This window comes from Entelurus aequoreus, linkage group LG11 (assembly GCF_033978785.1).
Source record: "Entelurus aequoreus isolate RoL-2023_Sb linkage group LG11, RoL_Eaeq_v1.1, whole genome shotgun sequence".
Lineage (NCBI taxonomy): Eukaryota > Metazoa > Chordata > Actinopteri > Syngnathiformes > Syngnathidae > Entelurus > Entelurus aequoreus.
This window is the reverse complement of record NC_084741.1, coordinates 70,547,372-70,570,718: the sequence shown is the minus strand read 5'-3', so window position 1 is coordinate 70,570,718 and position 23,347 is coordinate 70,547,372. Positions and strand designations below refer to the sequence as shown.

The window sequence follows — 23,347 nt, the reverse complement described above, 5'->3', positions numbered from 1 at the left end:
TGCTTTTTAAAAAGCCTTTTTTTAGATTTATGTGTGCTAGTTCTAGCTATTAGGCTGTTCTATTTTTATTTTTATTTATTTTATTACCTTTATTTTTTTTTTTTAATACACTGTAGCACTTTGAGGTTGTTTGCTCAATGTAAAGTGCTTTTTACAAATACAATCTATTATTATTATTATAACGTTGATGCCGGTCAAGGCAAGCTCGTCATTCCCAAGTATGAAGGCAGTAAAACTAAGGGGTGTGTTGCAGTGTTAGTGTCTGCCCAAGGCTGGTTAATTTTACATGACTGCGGAAACCGTTGTGGTGCACACTTCCTGGCAGCAACAAAAAAAATTGACAAGCTCGTACGCACACATTCACACATATCCATAGAATTCCTGTCTTGCATCTCTTCTTTAACGATGCACAAATGGAGCTGCAAGGGACTCTAAAGTGAACAGAAGTCATTAATTTGTAATATGAGTCAGCATCACCGAGCAACCATCACTAGAGCAGCTGCTGCATCTTTTGACCAGGTGTTAGAACTCCTGTCCAAGCAACTTTATGAGGTAAAAGAGCGATGACCTGGCAACATGTCCAAATGTAGTTTACCTCAGTAAATGTAGTTTACCTTATCATGAGGCAGATGCGTCTCTCCTCTAGTTGGGTGATTATTACTTTTTTAGGTCTAGGAGAACACAAATGAGGTACTCGAAAGCTTGAAAAAAAGGAAAGGCCTATATGGTCTTAGTTCATTCAGAATGACAGCGTTGCTAAGCCTCTGCTCTAAAAGCTCCTTTGTCATGCTCCAGTGGCTTTTGCGAAACCAGGAAGTTGCAGGACACATTGCATTTCCTGAAAAGTTGTCCTGCATCACAGCGTGCAACTACTGGTGAACATGACACAACAAGGAAGCTAAAAACAGTATTCTCTCCATCACTGCTAAGTCCTATAATTAAAGATGGCAGCACAAAGCAGAAAGAGCAGAATTAATTTAAGGTATTTCCTCAAATATACAGTATGCCTCATACTCACTGCAGCTGAATGTGAATATATCAATGTGTACCTGCATATTGTGCAAACATTAATTTATTTCAGGTTTGAGTTCTTTACAGACTAAGAGACCACCTAAAGCAGAGAGTCTTGACCTGGATCCTGTCCTATACGGATCATAATACACATTTTCCATGAATTTGTAATGTATTGAGATAGAATCTCTGTATATGACCTGTTAGAATAATTGTATGTAAGTTATCACAAAACTTTGTGTTACATTGAGTTCAGCTCGCCCTGCGAGAGAACAAAAGCTGTCTTTGATCCTACCAAGAAGGCTTGTAAAACTCCACTGTGTAGGATGGGAAGCAACATGAAGGTGTTCTGTTTCTTTGATGTATTGTAATCCACAGAAATATTGTCTTGACCCGAGAACTACAAAGCGGAGAGGAAGCAGGACCAGACTCCCCTCCAGGCAAACTTTTCTTTGAACTGTTTTACGACCTTTTCTTTGAACTGTTTTGTGGCCAAAGGCAGCACCTGTTTACGACCCCCTTCCTTTAAACAGCTGTTGCCATGTAATCAGGGAAAGTCCAAATAAAAGAGGAGGCGTACAATCTTTCGTCAGAGCGTGGAACACTGTGCAAGGGTACAGGTGTACGCGTTTCTCCTCATAGAGCCAAATTTAATTCTGTCTCCGTTTAATTCCTTGCTTCTTGTCTTGTTTAATAGATGTCCTCAGTGTTTGAACCTGACATGACCACCTTTTCAATATTAGATAAATACAAACTAAGGAGAGCTGTTCTACTAAAAATTAACTAAAAATAAATAAATTTGATGATCAATAAAATATAATACACCGTAAAACACAGCGTACACTTTGCGTAAGACCCGAGACTACTTTTCAACAATTCAGCTTCCTATGCATTGGCCTTGGCAAGGCTGTGCTGTCAACACCCCAGCGAGACCATTGCAGTGAAAGATGCTCTGAAGAAAATTCCTACCCTCCTTCTTCAAAGATAGCTAGGATGTCGACTCTGTGTCGGAACGCTGAGCGGTGCGATCTCTAGGGTTATAGACTACTACACAGATACGCACACATACCCCCCCCCAACCCCGCCCTACGCCTTTGCTGTATGATGGCCTACAGAGCAGCGCCCTGATGGCTGCAGCTTCGGACCAGATGCCTCTCCCTCCCCCCTGTTGCAAGTCTTGAGTTTGTTGTGAGCCGCAACGTGTTCATATGTGCCTTGTGTTGTACAAGGTTTTTTTTCTGGTCTCAAACTGAGCCCAGTCTCATAGGAGCTTAGTATGAGAGCTGCTTTTTCTCTCCTCCTCCCATGTTTACCTTTTTGTGGCGAAACATCAGTCTTCCTGTTCTGTATATGCCTGTAACTGCATTCATTATGTCTGCTTTTGGATGGTTGTACTGAAAATTAATCTCATAGTATTTTTTAAGTGCAATGACAATAAAGCCAGAAACGACCTCAAAAATGTCTATTCATGTTGTTTCGTAAGCAAATCAGATTAAATCTCTGTGGTGTGCTCTACTTTGCTGCAATTGCCTCAAGTTATCAATTTGTAACAATTGAAATTTAATAATTTGATTTCTCGATTTTTGTACGCCATCTATGTCGAATCAGGCTTTTTTCGCAAGTTATTACAGTATAAAAAAAAAGTTGCCTGGAGACAGCAGACACTGGTCAACCAATGACAGAGCAGAAAGAAGTAAGGTGTGTAAGAGGATTCATTAGAAAATAATTAGATTATCCACACATTCCATGTGATAGTATTATTTCACAGAGATGCTGACAAATGCGTTTTGGTTGTTTTGGCAGGCTAATATATTAAACAACATTAGTCAGGGTGCAGAAAAATACAAAACCCAAAACCAATTAAGTTGGCACATTGTGTAATTCGTAAATAAAAACAGAATACAAAGATTTGCAAATCCTTTTTAAACTTATATTCAATTGAATAGACTGCAAAGACAATATATTTAATGTTCAAAATGAGAAACGTAATTTTTTTTTGCAAATAATCATTACCGGTAACTTAGAATTTAATGGCAGCAACACATTGCATAAAAGTTGGCACAGGGGCACTTTTACCACTGTGTTACATGGCCTTTCCTTTTAAAAACACTCAGTAAACATTTGGGAACTGAGGAGACCAATTTTTTAAGCTTTTCAGAAGGAATTCTATCCCATTCTTGCTTGATGTACAGCTTAAGTTGTTCAACAGTCCGGGGTCTCTGTTGTGGTATTTTAGCCTTCATATTGCGCCACACATTTTCAATGGGAGACAGGTCTGGACTACAGACAGGCCAGTCTAGTACCCGCACTCTTTTACTATGAAGCCACGCTGTTGTAACACGTGGGTTGGCATTGACTTGCTGAAATAAGCAGGGGCGTCCATGATAATGTTGCTTGGATGGCAACATATGTTGCTCCAAAACCTGTATGTACCTTTCAGCATTAATGGTGCCTTCGCAGATGTGTGAGTTACCCATGTCTTGGGCACTAATACACCCCCATACCATCACAGATGCTGCCTTTTGAACTTTGCGCCTATAACGTCCCCTATAACCTATGGGGACGGCGTGGCAAAGTTGGGAGAGTGGCCGTGCCAGCAACCTGAGGGTTCCTGGTTCAATCCCCACCTTCTACCATTCCAGTCACGTCCGTTGTGTCCTTGAGCAAGACACTTCACCCTTGCTCCTGATGGGCCTGGTTAGCGCCGTGCATGGCAGCTCCCGGCATCAGTGTGTGAATGTGTGTGTGTGAATGTGGAAAATAGTGTCAAAGCGCTTTGAGTTCCTTTAAAAGGTAGAAAAGCGCTATACAAGTACGACCCATTTACCATTTACCATTTAACAATCAGTTCTTTTTCTCTTTGGTCTAGAGGACACGACGTCCACAGTTTCCAAAAACAATTTGAAATGTGGACTCGTCAGACCACAGAACACTTTTCCACCTTGCATCAGTCCATCTTAGATGAGCTCGGGCTCAGCGAAGCCGGCGGCGTTTCTGGGTGTTGTTGATAAATGGCTTTCGCTTTGCATAGTAGAGTTTTAACTTGCACTTACAGATGTAGCAACAAACTGTAGTTACTGACAGTGGTTTTCTGAAGTTTTCATGAGCCCATGTGGTGATATCCTTTACACACCAATGTCGGTCTTTGATGCAGTACCGCCTGAGGGATCGAAGGTCCGTAATATAATTGCTTACGTGCAGTGATTTCTCCACATTTTCTGAACCTTTTGATGATATTACAGACTGTAGATGGTAAAATCCCTAAATTCCTTACAATAGTTTGTTGAGAAATGTTGTTCTTAAACTGTTTGACAATTTGCTCACGCATTTGTTCACAAAGTGGTGACCCTCGCCCCATCCTTGTTTGTGAATGACTGAGCATTTCATGGTAGCTGCTTTTATACCCAATCATGGCACCCACCTGTTCCCAATTAGCCTGTTCACCTGTGGGATGCTCTAAATAAGTGTTTGATGAGCATTCCTTAACTTTCTCAAGTCTTTTTTGCCACTTGTGCCAGTTTTTTTGAAACATGTTGCAGGCATCAAATTCCAAATGAGCTAATATTTGCAAAAAATAAAGTTTACCAGTTCGAACGTTAAGTAGCTTGTCTTTGCAGTGAATTCACATGAATGTAGGTTGAAAAGGATTTGCAAATCATTGTATTCTGTTTTTATTTACGATTTACACGACGTGCCAACTTCACTGGTTTTGGGGTTTGTAATATATGGCCTTCCGGTCAGGGTTAGAAAAACCTAAAAAAAAAAAAAAAAGCCTGTTAAATCCCTACAAATCTCACCTCATGGGATTTGGATGTCTGAGCCACAAAGCCTCCACCGTGGAAGTGGATGAGCAGGCAGGGGGATGAAGGCAGATGCTTGGTCTTCATACCCAGTGAGAGAGAAATGGAACCTGCCTCGGAGCGGGTTAGAGACAACATCGTCTTACTGTCCTGGAGAGAGCAGAAGGCAAAGAATGATGATCAATCCTCGTAGAACAAACAATGCAAATGGTTTAAATATAAAACATCACATCATGACAGATAATGACAATGAAAAGGCAAAACATTATAAACAAGAGTGTTTTACTGCGAGTGTTAGGGCCCTGTGGAAAGTAGGATTAACTTCTGTAGCTGTTGTGCACCTGCTTGAACACACTAATTCTCCTTGTGTAACGTAAACAAGGAGCGCTGATGAGATTCTGCAGACAGAGAGCGAAAGAGGAGTTTGTCATTTTGTGACATCATAAAGCGGAGTGTTATTTAGTTTTTGTGACTTAGAGGCGTTTGCTGGATTGCTTCTCTGGTTACGTGCCAAGCTCCAAACAAGAAGGATGAGCGGGGAGAACGAGAGAAAGGCAGAGTTGTGGGGGGGAAAAAAGTGACAGTGACGCCTATGAAGGCAAAACAGCGTGAGAGAGCGGGTGATAAGGACGGGGATTTACGTGTGAAGACATTTGGGAGAAGCTGTCACCTTTCTGAGAGCAAAACACCAATGCTAAATAAAAAAAAAAAAGCTGAAATAGTTTGAATCAATTGAATTTGCAAGCATGACTGAGAAGACCCAGTGGAAAAAAACAGTGTTAAACTAGGTCAGACAACAAGGATTAGTTTATATCATGCAGTCTTTTCATTGCATTTTCCACTGCGCCACCACCCCACTAACAGAATGGCAATGAGAGTACCTGTCCTTCCCGTAAGTCATACGAGAGGAGTCTCATCTGAACAGGAGCGATGCCGATGTGAGCCGACGGCGGCGCGATGGTCACAGAGGCTGCGTGGTTGGCTGCCAACGGGAGGTCGAGGGGCACGGGAGGCACAGAGAGCGCTCGGTTCACCTTGACCGTAACAGATGTCATACTGGCGAGGCTCTGAGAGGAGGAGAAATAGGACAAATTGAGAAGGGAAAGACAGGGGGGAAAAAGGGGCTCCTGAGTTACACTGCAAGTCGGGTCACTGTAGAGAGAAAGAGAAACTTGATGACCTGAATAAATTGAATTCCACTGTTATTACGAACCCCCAGTCTGTGCAAACGCATAATGATAAAAAGGCTGCTTTTACCAGCAGGAGAAAAATACAACTAGAATTATGCCATACATTTTTTAATATGAGAACAAAGGCAGTACAGTACACTCACCCAGCGTGCAGGGGTCAGCAAGGACAACAAGAGTAGTACTTGTTTTATCTCTGTTTGAAACTATTCATTTTCAATCAGGTCTGCATTGTAAATGTGAATTTGTTCTAAATTACCATACCTGAATGAATAAAGGTTAAATTTCTTTCTTTTCTTTCTTTCTTTTAGTTTATTTCGAACATGAACACATTTACATCATAATACATCACACAATTTCATATAATTTCATTTACATCATGCCCGAAAAGGAGTAGGAAGAAGCAAAGCTTATTTAATCCTACCCCTTTCCCACTTCAAAGCATTTACAATTATATAAAATCATTTACTGACCTTTTTATATAATAAAATAACATCTATGAATTAGTATGTACAACAGTTTGTAATATGTAATTAATTAATTCAGTCATTATTAACATACTGAGATGAAGAATATTTTCAATAATGTTGGAAGTTTTTCTCATAATTCTTCTTCTTTGTACTTTGTAAGCACTATTAATTTAAACAACCTCTTAAACTGGATCATGTCAGTACCATTTTTAACTTCTTTACTTAATCCATTCCATAATTTAATTCCACATACTGTTATGCTAAAAGTTTTAAGTGTTGTACGTGCATATAAATGTTTAAAATTATTTTTTCCTCTAAGGTTGTATTTCTCCTCTTTAGTTGAGAAGAAATGTTGTACATTCTTTGCTAGCAGGTTATAGTTTGCTTTGTACATCATTTTAGCTGTTTGCAATTTTACCAAATCACCAAACTTTAATATTTTTGACTTAATAAATAAAGGGTTTGTATGTTCTCTATATCCAACATTATGTATTATTCTAACTGATCTTTTTTGTAACATGGTTAACGAATGTAGCGCACATTTGTAGTTATTTCCCCATATTTCTGCACAATAAGTCAGATATGGTAACACTAGTGAGCAGTAGAGAATATGAAGTGATTTTTGGCCCAGGACGTGTTTTGTTGTATTCATTATTGAAATGTTTTTTGCTATCTTATGTTGTATGTTTTGTATATGAGATTAAAAATAAATCGTGTGCCGCTTTTCCGCTGCCAAACTGCGTAATCCGCATTGCATTTTAATTAGGTTTGTCAGAGTTTTACACGTGATTACTCACAAAGTATCTTGCACTATTATGTTCAAATGCAAGTGAATCACTAAATTTTTGGATCAAATATGCTCCTTTACCTTCCTTAACAGATGAAGGTTACCTGAAAAGCAGCACAGGTTGCTATGATCAAGTCAATGCATAAGTCAGTGCAAAAATTAGTAGAGAGGTCGACTTGTGTGCTCTGTGGAAAAGTTTGCTTCATCAGCACCATGTTATTTGCAATATTATACATACTTGTTTGCAAGTTTTGAGCAAATACGGTAAATGATGTGCATTCAACTAAAGATAAAAAAGGTTAATGTTTGACATTCTGACAATAAAATTGCATTTGTATCAGAATAGTGGAATAGTAGTTTTTAAGTTAATTTAAACTACGCAAACAAGTAATTAACAGAGTTTAATCTTAATCAAAAAATTGTAGTGTGATTATTCTAATTTAAACAAATCATCATTTGACAGCATTAAACACAATATATATTGTACATAGCTGACAGATTGTTTTCAGAGCTTAATTTTATGATGTGTAACAAAGCCTACCGTATTTTCTGGACCATAGGGCGCACCGGAGCGGGTCTATTCAGGTCCGGTGCGCACCGGAATATAAGGCGCATTAAAGGGGTCATATGATTTTTTTCAAAATTTAAAAGACTATCTTGTGGTCCACCTAACATGTGGCGGTGATTCTTTGGTGAAAGTGTTGCATAGATTATATAATAGCTTCGAGGTTGGTAAGCACAACCAGCATTATGCCATACATTAGGCGCACCGGGTTATAAGGCGCACTTGTCCATTTTTGAGAAAATTTAAGGATTTTAAGTGCGCCTTATAGTCCGAAAAATATGGTACTTTTTTGCAAGTTTTGAGCAAATAAATGATGTGCATTCAACTAAGGATTAAAAAAAGGTTTATGGTTGACATTCTGACAAGAAAATTGCAATTGTGTCAGAATAGTGGAATCCTTTTTTAAGTTAATTCAAACTACGCAAGCAAGTAATTAACTGAGATGAATCTTAATCAAAATTGTAGTGTGATTATTCTAATTTGAAAAAAATCATCATTTGACAGCAATAAACAAAATATAAATTGTACATAGCTGACATTGTTTTCAGAGCTTAACTTTATGATGTGTAACAAAGACTACCGTATTTTCTGGACCATAGGGCGCACCGGAGCGGGTCTATTCAGGTCCATTTACATACAAAAGGCGCGTATGATTTTTTTCAAAATTTAAAACACTATCTTGTGGTCCACCTAACATGTGGCGGTGATTCTTTGGTGAAAGTGCATAGATTATATAATAGCTTCGAGGTTGGTAAGCACAACCGGAATTATGCCATACATTAGGCGCACCGGGTTATAAGGCGCACTTGTCCATTTTTGAGAAAATTTAAGGATTTTAAGTGCGCCTACATAGCTGACATTGTTTTCAGAGCTTAACTTTATGATGTGTAACAAAGACTACTTATTAAAAAAAACTAGTCCTCTAAAGTGTTCAGTGTATACATGGGGACGGGCTCACCTATCTAGGGGTGTGTCATTTCCAATGACGTCATGAGACCTCACCGAAAGTTTCAGTGCCTGGTTTCTCAAAAGTGGAGCAAGTAGGTGATAAACACGACATATTTAGCTAATGTTTGGTGCCCTCGGGCAGCGTTTCTCAAATAGTGGGTCACAGTGAGGTGTCTGAGGGGTAGCAAGCAGCAAGGGAGATTTTAATTTGTATGTCTACGATCTAGTATTCATATTAGAACGATACACAAGCCTGCATTCAGGTGGTAACAGTGCTTAATCGAATTAAAAGGCTCCGTGTTCTTCCCAGTAGAAGTAGGAAGTACACAGGAACATGTGTACAGAAATTTGTGACAGGAATTAAAAGAAAAAAGGACTGGTCATCAGCGCCCAGGCATTCAAAGAGACTGTAACTCACAAAGTGTTAAGTTCTAATTAGTAATTAAAGTCAGGGGGGGGGTCACAGATAAAATCTGAAAATAATTGAGAAGCACTGATTTAGCGACACATAATAATTACATCATCATTAAAAAATCACGTTTGAATTATAGGGGACATTTATTAGCGAGTAGCGCTGCGGTGAACCCAGTGTGTAAGTATGTGCGTCTGTATGACTTTACTCACCGAAAGCACTTCATTCTCAGTAACGTTCCAGAAAGCCTTCCAGAAATGGACGTCGAGGTTCTGAGTGATGCGCTCAAATTCGGCCCCTCTTAACTCTGGATCAATGGCGTACTTGCCTGATGTGAAGATGGAGCTGGCTGCGACACCTGGGGGTGGGGAGGAAGACGTGAGACAAGAGTGACGAGGCAAAACAGGAAAATAAATGTCACTGCATTTGCATTGCAGCGTGTTTGGTTTAGGAGATGGCAAACAGGGGAATGAAACTAATCAACAGAGATAAATAAAGGCTCGGAGAGAACCAGGAGGAACACGTGGAGGGAATAGGGATTAGTCCAAATAAAACCAATTTGGTGGAAGAATAGATGGGTCGAAGATAATCATGAGGAACACGCCAAGCCTTAGAGATCTGTCTTAAGACCTATATCAGCAACATTTTACAGACTACCAGGACTGCAAACTCGTCCCCATAAAAAAGTTTTACATCTACGCTGCTCATGCAACATTGAAATCAAAGCATTTCTGTGTATAGCACCTAAATACAGCCTTGCCTCTCGTGTCGTTTGCAAAGACAGTAAAACACAAGGGTTTGTACCTAAGCAGACTTCTATCAATCTATAAAGATATGTGAAATATTGTGATAAAGTTCTTTATTTTCTGTAATGCAACTAAAAAAACAAAAATGTCATACATTCTGGATTCATTACACATCAACTGAAATATTGCAAGCCTATTATCATTTTAATATTGCTGATTATGGCATACAGCTTAAGAAAACTCAAAAATACTATCTCAAAAAATTTGAGTATTTCCTCAGACCAAGTAAAAAAAATATATATTTATAACAGCAAAACAAAATCAAACATTTGAAAATGTCAATTAATGCACTCAGTACTTGGTTGGGTTACCTTTTGCACGGATTACTGCCATCAATGCGGCGTGGCATGGAGGCAATCAGCCTGTGGCATTGCTGAGGTGTTATGGATGCCCAGGATGCTTCAATAGCGGCCTTTAGGTCATTTGCATTATTGGGTCTGGTGTCTTTCAGCGTCTTCTTCACAATACCCCACAAATTCTCTATGGGGTTCAGGTCAGGGGAGTTGGCAGGCCAATCGAGGACAGTAATGACATGGTCAGTACACCAGTTGCTGGTGGTTTTGGCACTGTGGGCAGGTGCCAGATCATGCTGGAAAATGAAATCATCATCTCCGTAGAGCTTTTCAACAGATGTAAGCATGTAGTGCTCTAAAATCTCTTGGTACACAGCTGCAGTGACTCTGGACTTGATGAAACACAGTGGACCAACACCAGCAGCTGACATGGCTCCCCAAACCATTGCTGACTGTGGGAACTTCACACTGGATTTCAAGCAACTTGGATTTTGCTCCTCTCCAGCCTTCCTCCAGACTCTAGCGCCTTGACTTCCAAATTAAATACAAAACTTGCTTTCATCTGAAAACAGGACTCTGGACCACTTTGCAACTGTCCAGTGCTTCTTTTCCATAGCCCAAGTCAGACGCTTCTAGAGATTTTAGAGCACTGCATCTATAACACCTCAGCAATGCCACAGGCTGATTGCCTCCATGCCACGCCGCATTGATGCAGTAATCCGTGCAAAAGGATTCCCAACCAAGTACTGAGTGCATTAATTGACATTTTCAAATGTTTGATTTTGTTTTGCTGTTATAAATCTTTTTTTTTTTTACTTGTCTGAGGAAATATTCTAATTTTTTTGAAATATGATTTTTGAGTTTTCTTAAGCTGTATGCCATAATCAGCAATATTAAAATAATAAAAGGCTTGCAATATTTCAGTTGATATGTAATGAATCCAGAATGTATGACATTTTTGGTATTTTTAAATTGCATTACAGAAAATAAAGAACTTTATCACAATATTCTAATTTTCTGAGACAGTCCTGTGTATATATATACATGTATATGTATTAGGTCTGTTTATGCTTTAATGCTTGCGATCAATCACAAAAAATTATTGCATTAATCATGTATAAAAGAAGAGTTAATCACGCAATTTACTTTGACCGCACATGCTCCTTCACCTTAACCTTAACCGCGGATGGTTACCTGAAAGGTGGTGCGAGTTGGTATACAATCAGTGCTCATTCAATGCATACTTCAGTCCAAACATAAGTGACGAGACTGATTGGTGTGCTGACTGGAAATGTCGCTTCAAAATACACCCTGACAAGACTTTATATAACACTGTTACCAAGTTTTGGACAAATCTATGATGTGCGTCTAAGTAAAACATTTAAAAACGGTTTTGTGGATGACATTTTGACCAAAAAAATTGCATTTCTGTCAAAATATTAGGGTATTTTTTTAAGTTAATTTAAATTACAGTACAGGCCAAAAGTTTGGACACACCTTCTCATTTCAACAGCTTTTCTTTATTTTCATGACTAATTACATTGTAGATTGTCACTGAAACTATGACACCTATGAAGTGAAAACCCTTTCAGGTGACTACCTCTTGAAGCTCATCGAGAGAATGCCAAGAACGTGCAAAAAAGTAATCAGAGCAAAGGGTGGCTATTTTTAAGAAACTAGAATATAAAACATGTTTTCAGTTATAGTACCTATAGTACCTAGTGCCTATTCCCGACTGGACTATTTACATTGTAGATTGTCACTGAAACTATAGCGATCCTGTTCTGTCTCCCAGTAATGTTTGATCCTGTTCTGTCTCCCAGTAATGTTTGATCCTGTTCTGTCTCCCTGTAATGTTTGTCATCTCTTGAACGGGATTGTGCTGAAAATGTTAATTTCCCCTCGGGGATTAATAAAGTATTTCTGATTCTGATTCTGATGACACCTATGAAGTGAAAACCCTTTCAGGTGACTACCTCTTGAAGCTCATCGAGAGAATGCCAAGAATGTGCAAAATAGTAATCAGAGCAAAGGGTGGCTATTTTTAAGAAACTAGAATATAAAACATGTTTTCAGTTATAGTACCTATAGTACCTAGTGCCTATTCCCGACTGGACTATTTACATTGTAGATTGTCACTGAAACTATGACACATATGAAGTGAAAACCCTTTCAGGTGACTACCTCTTGAAGCTCATCGAGAGAATGCCAAGAATGTGCAAAATAGTAATCAGAGCAAAGGGTGGCTATTTTTAAAAAACTAGAATATAAAACATGTTTTCAGTTATAGTACCTATAGTACCTAGTGCCTATTCCCGACTGGACTATTTACATTGTAGATTGTCACTGAAACTATGACACCTATGAAGTGAAAACCCTTTCAGGTGACTACCTCTTGAAGCTCATCGAGAGAATGCCAAGAATGTGCAAAATAGTAATCAGAGCAAAGGGTGGCTATTTTTAAGAAACTAGAATATAAAACATGTTTTCAGTTATAGTACATAACTCCACATGTGTTCATTCCTAGTTTTGATGCCTTCAGTGACAATCTACAATGTAAATAGCCATGAAAATAAAGAAAACGCATTGAGTAAGAAGGTGTGTCCAAACTTTTGGCCTGTACTGTATGTACCAAGTGATTTACTGCAATTAATCGCGACTAATCAAAAATCAACACTGAATAATCGGAAGAAATATACTATACTGTGTATAAAGAACTGCAGTCTTCTACATGGACATTGCCTACAGCTAAAAGGTACATCAGCCCTACAATTGGTGAGACTTCCCACTCACTACTTCGTACTTACCGTAGGGTGCAATACCTCCTGCCTCCACTGTCGTGCAGCAAAGAGCACGGGAAATAGTGAGTTTAAATAAAATAAAATAACATTTTTGTCATGTACAGTGTACATTTTCAAAATATACATTCTGATACTTTTGGCGAGGGCGGGGTGTGGAGGGTTTTCAACTGCAATAAAGGAACACCTTTACAAGCAAACAACTTGCAGCAAAAAGGAGGTTATAAATGTAGATTAAAACAATCATAGGTCCCCTTCAAGGCTCTTCTTGTGGCAAACAACTTGCAGCAAAAAGGAGGTTATTAAATGTAGATTTAAACCATCATAGGTCCCCTTCGGCTATTGGTTTTTATCAGCTAGCAGTTGGATGGTTTGCAAATTACCTCACAAGTAGAATTCAGGCTGTTCAGATAGAGCAGGGGTCGGCAACCCGCGGCTCTAGAGCCGCATGCGGCTCTTTAGCGCCGCCCTAGTGGCTCTCTGGAGCTTTTTCATAAATGTATGAAAAATTGAAAAAGATGAGGGGAAAAAAATATATTTTTTGTTTTAATATGGTTTCTGTAGGAGGACAAACATGACATAAACCTCCCTAATTGTTATAAAGCACACGGTTTATATTAAACATGCTTCACTGATTCGAGTATTTGGCGAGCACCGTTTTGTCCTACTAATTTTGGCGGTCCTTGAACTCACCGTAGTTTTGTTTACATGTATAACTTTCTCCGACTCTCTAGGACGTGTTTTATGCCACTTTCTCTGTCTCATTTTGTCCACCACACTTTTAACGTTGTGCGTGAATGCACAAAGGTGAGTTTTGTTGATGTTATTGACTTGTGTGGAGTGCTAATCAGACATATTTGGTCACTGCATGACTGCAAGCTAATCGATGCTAACATGCTATTTAGGCTAGCGATATGTACATATTGCATCATTATGCCTCATTTGTAGCTATATTTGAGGTAATTTAGTTTCCTTTAAGTCATCTTAATTCAATTTATATGTCATGACACACTATCTGTATGAATTATATGGCTTTTAACTTTTTGCGGCTCCAGACAGATTTGTTTTTGTATTTTTGGTCCAATATGGCTCTTTCAACATTTTGGGTTGCCGACCCCTGAGATAGAGGATTCCTCCTCAGACGTACTGCAAGTGAAAAAGGGTGTCCCTCAAGGTTCTGTGTTGGGCCCCTTATTATTCACCATACATAAATAATCTTGGACAGAATATTCCAAACCCAACTTTCCATTTCTACGCTGATGATACTGTCATATACTGCACAGCACCCAATCCTGCTGAGGCCTTTAAGATAACAAGTCTTGCTTTTCTTTGACTGTGAAACAGAAATTGATGGAAACAACCTTTTTACCCGTTATTGACTATGGAGATGTGTTGTACATGAATGCTACTGCTGGTTGTCTCCACAAGCTGGATAGTGTGTACCATTTTATCTATCTTGTCTTTTAACAAATAAACAAGGAAGTCACAATCTTCGTTCAATGAATGTTCTGCAATTTGTCGTCCCCAAAGTAAGAACTGAACTGGGCAAGAAAGCATTTAGGTTTTCAGCACCGAAGGCTTGGAATAACCTACAATCGAATCTTCAACTTCAAACCCTTGTGAAAGGATTGCAGTCTACCTTGTCTGTATGCACATGTGTTATGTGAGCAAGTTTTAATGTTGTAAATTTGGTGTTTTATGTGTTGTTTACTGTTTTTAATGTAACCTTTCTGCTGCCCTCTTGGCCAGGTCTCCCTTGGAAAATAGATCTTTGATCTCAATGGGATTTTACCTGGTTAAATAAAGGCTAAATAAATAAAACATGTAAGGCTCTTGTGTTTACAACATTGACAATTTTTGGAAAATAAACAAACAAACAAGACAGCCTGCTAGCACATGGCACTCCAAAGGATAGAAGAGTATGCATTATCCAGCCAACACATTAAAAGATGCAATGAGAACAGAGAGTAACTTGGAGGAGACAAGGCGAGATGAGACAAGACCAGACTATGAATGACAATAAAGACGATCCTGACCTATTCCCGACTGATGGCGTCTGTAGTTTTCTCCAAACGCTACAAGTCCGATGGCTATGGTCTGCAGAGAAGGTCGGATGGATGGAGTGAACTGATGGGAGGAGATTGGGGAAGGACGAAAAAGTAAACGGTCACCTTTTCACTGTGTAATCATAGTTTCATTTTAAAAAAGCAAGTGTAGTTTATGATACATAAGCAATGTATTAACTATATCTTCTCCCGTCAAGACTAGGGATGTACATCGTTAGGATTTTATCGATACCGATACTGGACAGGGCTTCTCATGTTTAAAGCAAGAAGTTACCAATTGCCTGCAAATATTCAAAGATTATTCATAGAATGGGATGTGGGGTATAACCTCAGAGGAACGGCAAAATATAAACACGCTGTAGCACTTAACACAAGGAAAAGTTTTTGTGTCTCAGTCTGTGGGGTGAAAATATGGATCAGCCTGAGTGATGAGCTCTAACACTGTTCAAACATTGAGCATTTTAAGAAATTGTACAAAGCAAAAATTTTGGTTCGGTATAGTGAGGTGTAGGCTTATTTTGAATATGAATGACTTATATGACTTACTTATGATGATATATTGATAATTGTAAGCACGTTGTTCTGGGCAAATCGAGTTATGTGGATCCAGATGAATGTGATAAAATGTGGTTCAGAAGAAACTGGATATTAGTTAAAGTAACTATGTAAGAAAGGGGGGGATTCAAAAAGTTTATACTTCTTCCAATTACCCCTTTGAGATATGTTTAATTTTATTTAATTTTCTTAATTCAGTTTTCTTTTCTTTTTAGTGAAATAATATTGCCATTGAGCACAAGACTGTTCACTGGAGATATGTATGTATATTATGTATTACCGGTACATGTATGATGTGGAGCTGACTATGACATACTCAATAAACAACAACACAATACTAATATCGATATTCCTTATTAACGGTATTCATTGGTACTATATGTAATTGGGGTAAATAAAGATGTAAAAAAAACAAAAACATTTTTAATTACCTTTTTTTAACATAATAATTCGTACACCACCAACATTATGTAACATCTCACAGCAGGGAAGTCTTTTATCAACACCTGCTTTTTAAATCTTAAACAAGTCAACGATGTTTGCAGTGGAAGGTGCAATGCAGTTATGTCATCATCTTGTGAAGACAACACAGATCCATCACTGTGTTTCTATTCATTACAATTACACTCAGATGGAAAAAAAAATATTTATGGATAGCATCATATATGATATATCAAATATATAATCTAAATCAATACAATCAATTGCATGTTAGATGGGTGTGCGTTTTGAAACAACAGGAATATTTATTTGTGTTCGTTGCACACGGACGTATTAGAGGGATGAACCGCGGTGTTGACAACTACCGATGTACTGCTTGTGTCTGAATAGTGTGTACTATATAAATTAAAAGACCCAGTGATTATTACAATTTTTCACTTTTTTGACTAATTAATATTGGCCTGTGAATTACTGGATCACTTAGACTTAGAGGAAGTTGATGAAACGTGGTAGCGGCGGGCATGAGTAAAGCATGTTCACTTAAAACTGACACTAACTCTGTGCGTGTGACTATAAGCGACTTTTGAGGAGGAAATATTGTTGTGTTACAAACTTTTGTGTGGTGTTTCTTATAAAAATATTTGTGATTATTCCAGGCCGATCTGTCTTTTTATATGTATAGTAGCAGCACTTGAACGGAATGTTACAGCGTGTCATAATTACGAGGCTCAGCTTCATTAAAAAATACCACAGAATCTTAATGGTCTTCCTGGCTAAACCCAATTAGAAAACGGTCGCAAAAATATGCTGGTATTTGGTATACATCCTTAATCAGGACGTTAAATATTTTTTAGATTAATTAATTATGATCTGTAATTATTTAATCTAATTTTATTTTTTAATCTAATCTTAAATTGCGGACAAAAGCACTCAATTTGAGGTGTTTACAATTAAATGTATGACATTTTGGTGGCAGATAAAAAGATTGAATTATATAAGAACACAACGTAGCTTTGGAAAGTAATTAAATGTTTTCTGCCACACAAGGGTGACGTTAACATACAATAAGTATGACAGTCAGTAATAAATCACAAAAACGTAGGCGCTAATTACAACAATGCTAACAAATCTGTGGCTTGACTACTTCAACATTTTCAACGGATACATGTATTTAAACACTACTCTTTACCTGACCGCTTCTATGTTAGCTACCTCTCTTTGTATATAATGTATATTTACTCTCTATTTTATGCTGCCCTTATTTTTGCTACAGCTGTTACATATACTGTAATATTGTACATGGTAATTGGATTTGTTATATGCTATATACAAATATAATATAATGTAATAATATATCAGTATATATTATATACTGTATATATAATATGTAAATATTACAATAATGTTATATTTTGTATTGCTACTATAGTACATTTTTGTCTACTCTATACCTGCATTATCCTTTCCATCCTTTGTAACTGAGCTACTGTGTGGAAGACCTCAATGGTGGAGTGAGCGGATGATGGTTGCATAGAAGCTCCACAACTAGGGATGTCCGATAATGGCTTTTTGCCGATATCCGATATGCCGATATTGTCCAACTCTTTAATTACCGATACCGATATCAACCGATACCGATATCAACCGATATATACAGTCGTGGAATTAACACATTATTATGCCTAATTTGGACAACCAGGTATGGTGAAGATAAGGTACTTTTTAAAAAAATGAATCAAATAAAATAAGATAAATAAATTAAAAACATTTTCTTGAAGTGAATTATATTTATATAGCGCTTTTCTCTAGTGACTCAAAGCGCTTTACATAGTGAAACCCAATATCTAAGTTACATTTAAACCAGAGTGGGTGGCACTGGGAGCAGGTGGGTAAAGTGTCTTGCCCAAGGACACAACAGCAGTGACTAGGATGGCGGAAGCGGGGATCGAACCTGCAACCCTCAAGTTGCTGGCACGGCCACTCTACCAACCGAGCTATACTGCCCCACGAATAAAAAAGAAAGTAAAACAATATAAAAACAGTTACATAAAAACTAGTAATTAATGAAAATGAGTAAAATTAACTGTTAAAGGTTAGTACTATTAGTGGACCAGCAGCACGCACAATCATGTGTGCTTACGGACTGTATACCTTGCAGACTGTATTGATATATATTGATATATAATGTAGGAACCAGAATATTAATAACAGAAAGAAACAACCCTTTTGTGTGAATGAGTGTGAATGAGTGTAAATGGGGGAAGGAGGTTTTTTGGGTTGGTGCACTAATTGTAAGTGTATCTTGTGTTTTTTATGTGGATTTATTAAAAAAAAAAATTAAATAAATTTGAAAAAAAAAACGATACTGATAATAAAAAAAACGATACCGATAATTTCCGATATTACATTTTAACGCATTTATCGGCCGATAATATCGGCAGACCGATATTATCGGACATCTCTATCCACAACGGTCACAAAGGCGGAAGAAGGCTGCAGCAAAGATGGGCCCCCAATTGTCTTGGTCTCCATGCCATTGGGCCCTGGCCTTCTCTTTGCCAAGGACAGTGTGGGGGCTGTCTGTGCACCAGTCTCCCCACTTTAAAAGATTCCACGCACAGGCGTTCTCCTGAAGGCAATCCCACCAACAGGAGGACAATCATACTCGTTTCGAGTGATCGCCGACGACTGTGTGTAACAATTTCTCTTGTGGATCAATAAAGTTTGTATAAGTCTAATTCTAAGTTATGAGTTATATGTTTGCACATTTAAACTTTCTGCCATTCCACAATTCCTTTTGATTCCATTTTTTTTTCTGTCGTTTTTTTTTGGGGGGGGGGGGGCGGGGGGGCACAACATGTGAATAGTCAAATCGCAGACTAAAATTAGCGACTAAAAATGAGAACAAGATTCAAAAACATGACGCACTATGTATGACTGTAATTAATTAATCGAAATTATCAGGATAACTTGACACCCCTAACTACAACATAAGGACACCCCAGTACTGTACTTTATTGCATTGAGGTGACTAGAAATCAAGTAATTCCAGACTATGTCCTGATGTGTGAGCAAATGTACTGCCTGTGTGCTTTGACTTTGTGGATTATTTTTGAATATTTCTGGTTATTTTTGTTATGCGGTTTAACTTTTATCATTAATAACTGGTGGAAGGAACAATCAGATTCTCAATATATTTAGTTTGGCATGCTTAATCTCCAAGGGGCAAATAAAAATAGTGCAGGTGCGCTCTAAGACTACAGAACATGCAATGGAATACATGATTACATGAACTGTTATAGTCTCTGTAAATGATGTTATTGAGGAAACAAAAAATGATGGATGGCAAAGTTGTTGTGACACAAACACGTCTCGCAATCGTCATCCATGTTTTTTGGTTTACCTCTAACTTGACGCCTTGTGGTCAGACCTACGCAGCGTGTTCCCTATTGCTGCTTTGGGGATAACTCGCACTTCAGTTCCCACCTGAAATCCCAGACAGCGGCCATAGAAGCAGCCCTTGTGCATGGAGCTGTACTCCCGCACGAAGCTCTCGCTGAGGCCGCTCTCGTCCTGGAAGAAGAGGTCGCCGTGGCTGTTGTCGTGCAGCAGCCGCTGGGCCAGGTAGAGCAACGCCCGCAGCTGGCACAGGGCGCTGCAGTAGGCCTCCATCTCTCCGGCGTTGTGGGCGACGCGGAAGAAAATGCTGCGGCGGTTGGCTGTGATGTAGCGCCCCTTGTGGATGATGTGAAGAAGGCAGCAACGCACCACCTGGGAAAAGTTAAGCATAATAAAGTGGATTCATATTATTTCTGTTGTTTAATCAGACCATAAAAACTGGTTCCTACATGTGGCGCTTGTTTATATTCTTGTTTCATATTTGTCCAGAAGCCGACATACTTCCAAAACTATGACAGTAATGGTTTGAGAAGTATTCTTAGAGTAGATTAGATAAAATAGACCTTCCCTTGGGAATGTGCATTCAGGGAAATTAAGGTTCCAGTGGCAGCAACACATATGCAGGACAGTATTAATAGCAACAAGTCACACAGCGTAAAAATGGAAAGTCGAATACAATTATTAGAAAAACACCAGCAGTAAAAATAAGATTAAAAAATACAAAAACTAAATATACTTTTGAAAATAAGTGGAAATTCCTGGGACACACGTACACACACAAACAGCGATGCGGGGATTTTCTGGTAAAAAGACCCGACTGCCTACTGTGGTGCGACAGTGTTATTTTATTGCTGTGCTTTTATTTTAAAAGCCTGACTTTACGGGCTGCAGGAGGTTTTACGCCAATGTTTCCCAAGCGGATTGGAAGCTGTGTGACTCCGGCAGTACTGAACAGGATTTTGTTTGTCATGAAGGAAATAAAATGAGTGTGAATGGTAAAATATGAATGTTTCCCAGGACAATTTCAAGTGTTGACAGTTATGCACTGGGCAAGAATGATTAGTGGATGTCGAGGCTTGATTTCCTATTTTTATATACAGTTTGATGGCACAGGGAACAAGGTCAAGGAGTTTTTATTCTTAACACATATACTTTTAGGTACATTAAGGTTTTAGCCATGACATGGGTCAAGTGTAAGGTTGAGGTTCAGGTGGTGATGGGTTGCAGTAGGGCTGGGTGATATGGCTGAAAAACTGTATCACAATATAATACAACAATAATACAATAAGTATATTAACCGTATCCCATCGGCATCCATTGCACCGGTCACCCAAGTGGGGGCTCCCCACATCTGCAGTGTCTTCCAAGGTTTCTAATTTTTCATTGGGTTGAGTTTTTTCTTGCCCTGATGTGGGATCTGAGCCGAGGATGTGATTAAGGGCTATATAAATAAACTTTGATTGATTGAAATTTGACTGATTGATTGTATCGGTAAATAACGATAATTACTGATACTTTTTATGACCTATTGAAAATTTTTTTTTTTTTAAATAATATATATATATATATATATATATATATATATATATATATATATATATATATATATATATATATATATATATATATACACATATACATACATATACATATATATATATATATATATATATATATATATTCACATATACATATATATATATATATATATATACATATATATGTGTATATATATATATATATATATATGTATATGTGAATATATATATATATATATATATATATATATATATATATATATATATATATATATATATATATATATATATATATAGACACATATATATATATATATATATATATATATATATATATATATATATATATATATATATATATATATATACACACACACACATACAAATATAATACATAATGTATAAAATATATTAACTGTTAACATTTTTATTCAAAATGTAACATTCCTCTGATTATAATCCTCTCAGCTATCAAGGCAGAAAGGAAAGGAAATGTCAACACGACCATGGAAAACATGTAAACACAATTCCAAAATCACATTCAACACTTAACAATAACCTCTTAAAATTAAAGTGCAAAAATAAGGAATATGTGAGAAATGGCTTAATTAAGTGTAACAAAATAGTGCAAAATGTGAAAAGTTAAACAAAAAAACCTGACAACTACTTTCTGCAAGTTTAGTGCAGCCTTTGCTAAATAAAGGGTGAGCTGATTACGAGCGCTTTCGTCTGACAACGGTCCATTTTTTAAAAAATCCATAAAACTGCCATACTCTAGAGGTCGGGCTGTATTATAATTAATACCGGTGCTCAACACACGTTGAGCACTCTCAACACTGGTTATCTAGCCATAAAACACTTAGGCAACCTTAAGCATTTTGGACGTTTTGTTTAGGATACCGATATATATCGTTTATCTTCATTCGGCTTAAAAACACCGGGTTATCAGTTTTGGTCCGAATCGCCTAGCCCTATCTCGGGGTGACTTTTCCTGTTTAACTGACAAGTTATTCGCTTTCTGCAGCACTTATGTTTAGTTTCTCTTCTCACTTCATGCTGAGATGGCGCAACCAAACATTATAGTTTATACTGTTCCCTGATTGGCATATATATATATACACACTATATTGCCAAAAGTATTTGGCCACCTGCCTTTACTCACATATGAACTTGAAGTGCCATCCCATGGAATTGTCCAAATGGTATCCTGGAGCATTCAAAGTTCCTTTCACTGGAACTAAGGGGCCAAGCCCAACTCCTGAAAAACCAACCCTACACCATAATTCCTCCTCCACCAAATTTCACACTCGGCACAATGCTTCCGACATGTAGCTTTCTCCTGGCAACCTCCAAACTCAGACTGGTCCATCAGATTGCCAGATGGAAAAGCGTGATTCATCCCTCCAGAGAAGGCGTCTCCACTGCTCTAGAGTCCAGTGGCTACGTGCTTTACACCACTGGTGATGTATGGCTTATATGCAGCTGCTCGGCCACGAAAACCCATTTCATGAAGCTCTCTGCGTACTGTGCGTGGGCTAATTGGAAGGTCACATGAAGTTTGGAGCTCTGTAGCAACTGACTGTGCAGAAAGTATTTGCACTATGCACTTCAGCATCCGCTGACCCCTCTCTGTCAGTTTACGTGGCCTACCACTTCGTGGCTGAGGTTCCCAAACTTTTCACTTTTCTTATAATAAAGTTGACTTTGGAATATTTAGGAGTGAGGAAATTTCACGACTGGATTTGTTGCACATGTGGCATCCTATGACAGTTCCACACTGGAAATCACTGAGAGCGGCCCATTCTTTCACAAATGTTTGTAGAAACAGTCTCCATGCCTAAGTGCTTGATTTTATACACCGGGCCAAGTGATTAGGTCACCTGATTCTCATCATTTGGATGGGTGGCCAAATACTTTTGGCAATATAGTGTATATACAATATATATATATATATATATATATATATATATATATATATATATATATATATATATATATATACACATACAGTGTTTCCCATAAACTGCCAAGATACCTGTGGCGGTGGGGGCGTGGCTATGGGCGTGGTCACCATGACATCATCAAGTAATTTGCATAATTTACTACAATGATATGATTGTCTCTAAAAAGGCTCAAAAAATGTATACTTACTAATTAATAATAACAGTTTTGTTTTAAACGTCCATCCATCCATCCATTTTACAATATAATTACAACACTTTATGTACATATTTATATACAGATTTGAACAATAAGTTATTCACTGAAATA

At 37.9% G+C, this 23,347-nt stretch overlaps 1 protein-coding gene across 4 annotated transcripts in view; it reads right to left on the bottom strand.

The window, feature by feature from the left end:
- Nucleotides 1-23,347, bottom strand: part of LOC133660433 (hormone-sensitive lipase-like) — a 242,021-nt gene that overhangs the window by 185,429 nt on the left and 33,245 nt on the right. For all 4 annotated transcript variants that reach the window (XM_062063930.1, XM_062063928.1, XM_062063929.1 and 1 more), the window contains 5 exons: nucleotides 19,626-19,910; nucleotides 15,114-15,204; nucleotides 9,393-9,538; nucleotides 5,693-5,878; nucleotides 4,809-4,961 (listed from right to left, as the gene is read on the bottom strand). In XM_062063930.1, the coding sequence (XP_061919914.1) occupies nucleotides 4,809-4,961; nucleotides 5,693-5,878; nucleotides 9,393-9,538; nucleotides 15,114-15,204; nucleotides 19,626-19,910 (861 nt within the window). The remainder of the gene's footprint in view (nucleotides 1-4,808; nucleotides 4,962-5,692; nucleotides 5,879-9,392; nucleotides 9,539-15,113; nucleotides 15,205-19,625; nucleotides 19,911-23,347) is intronic.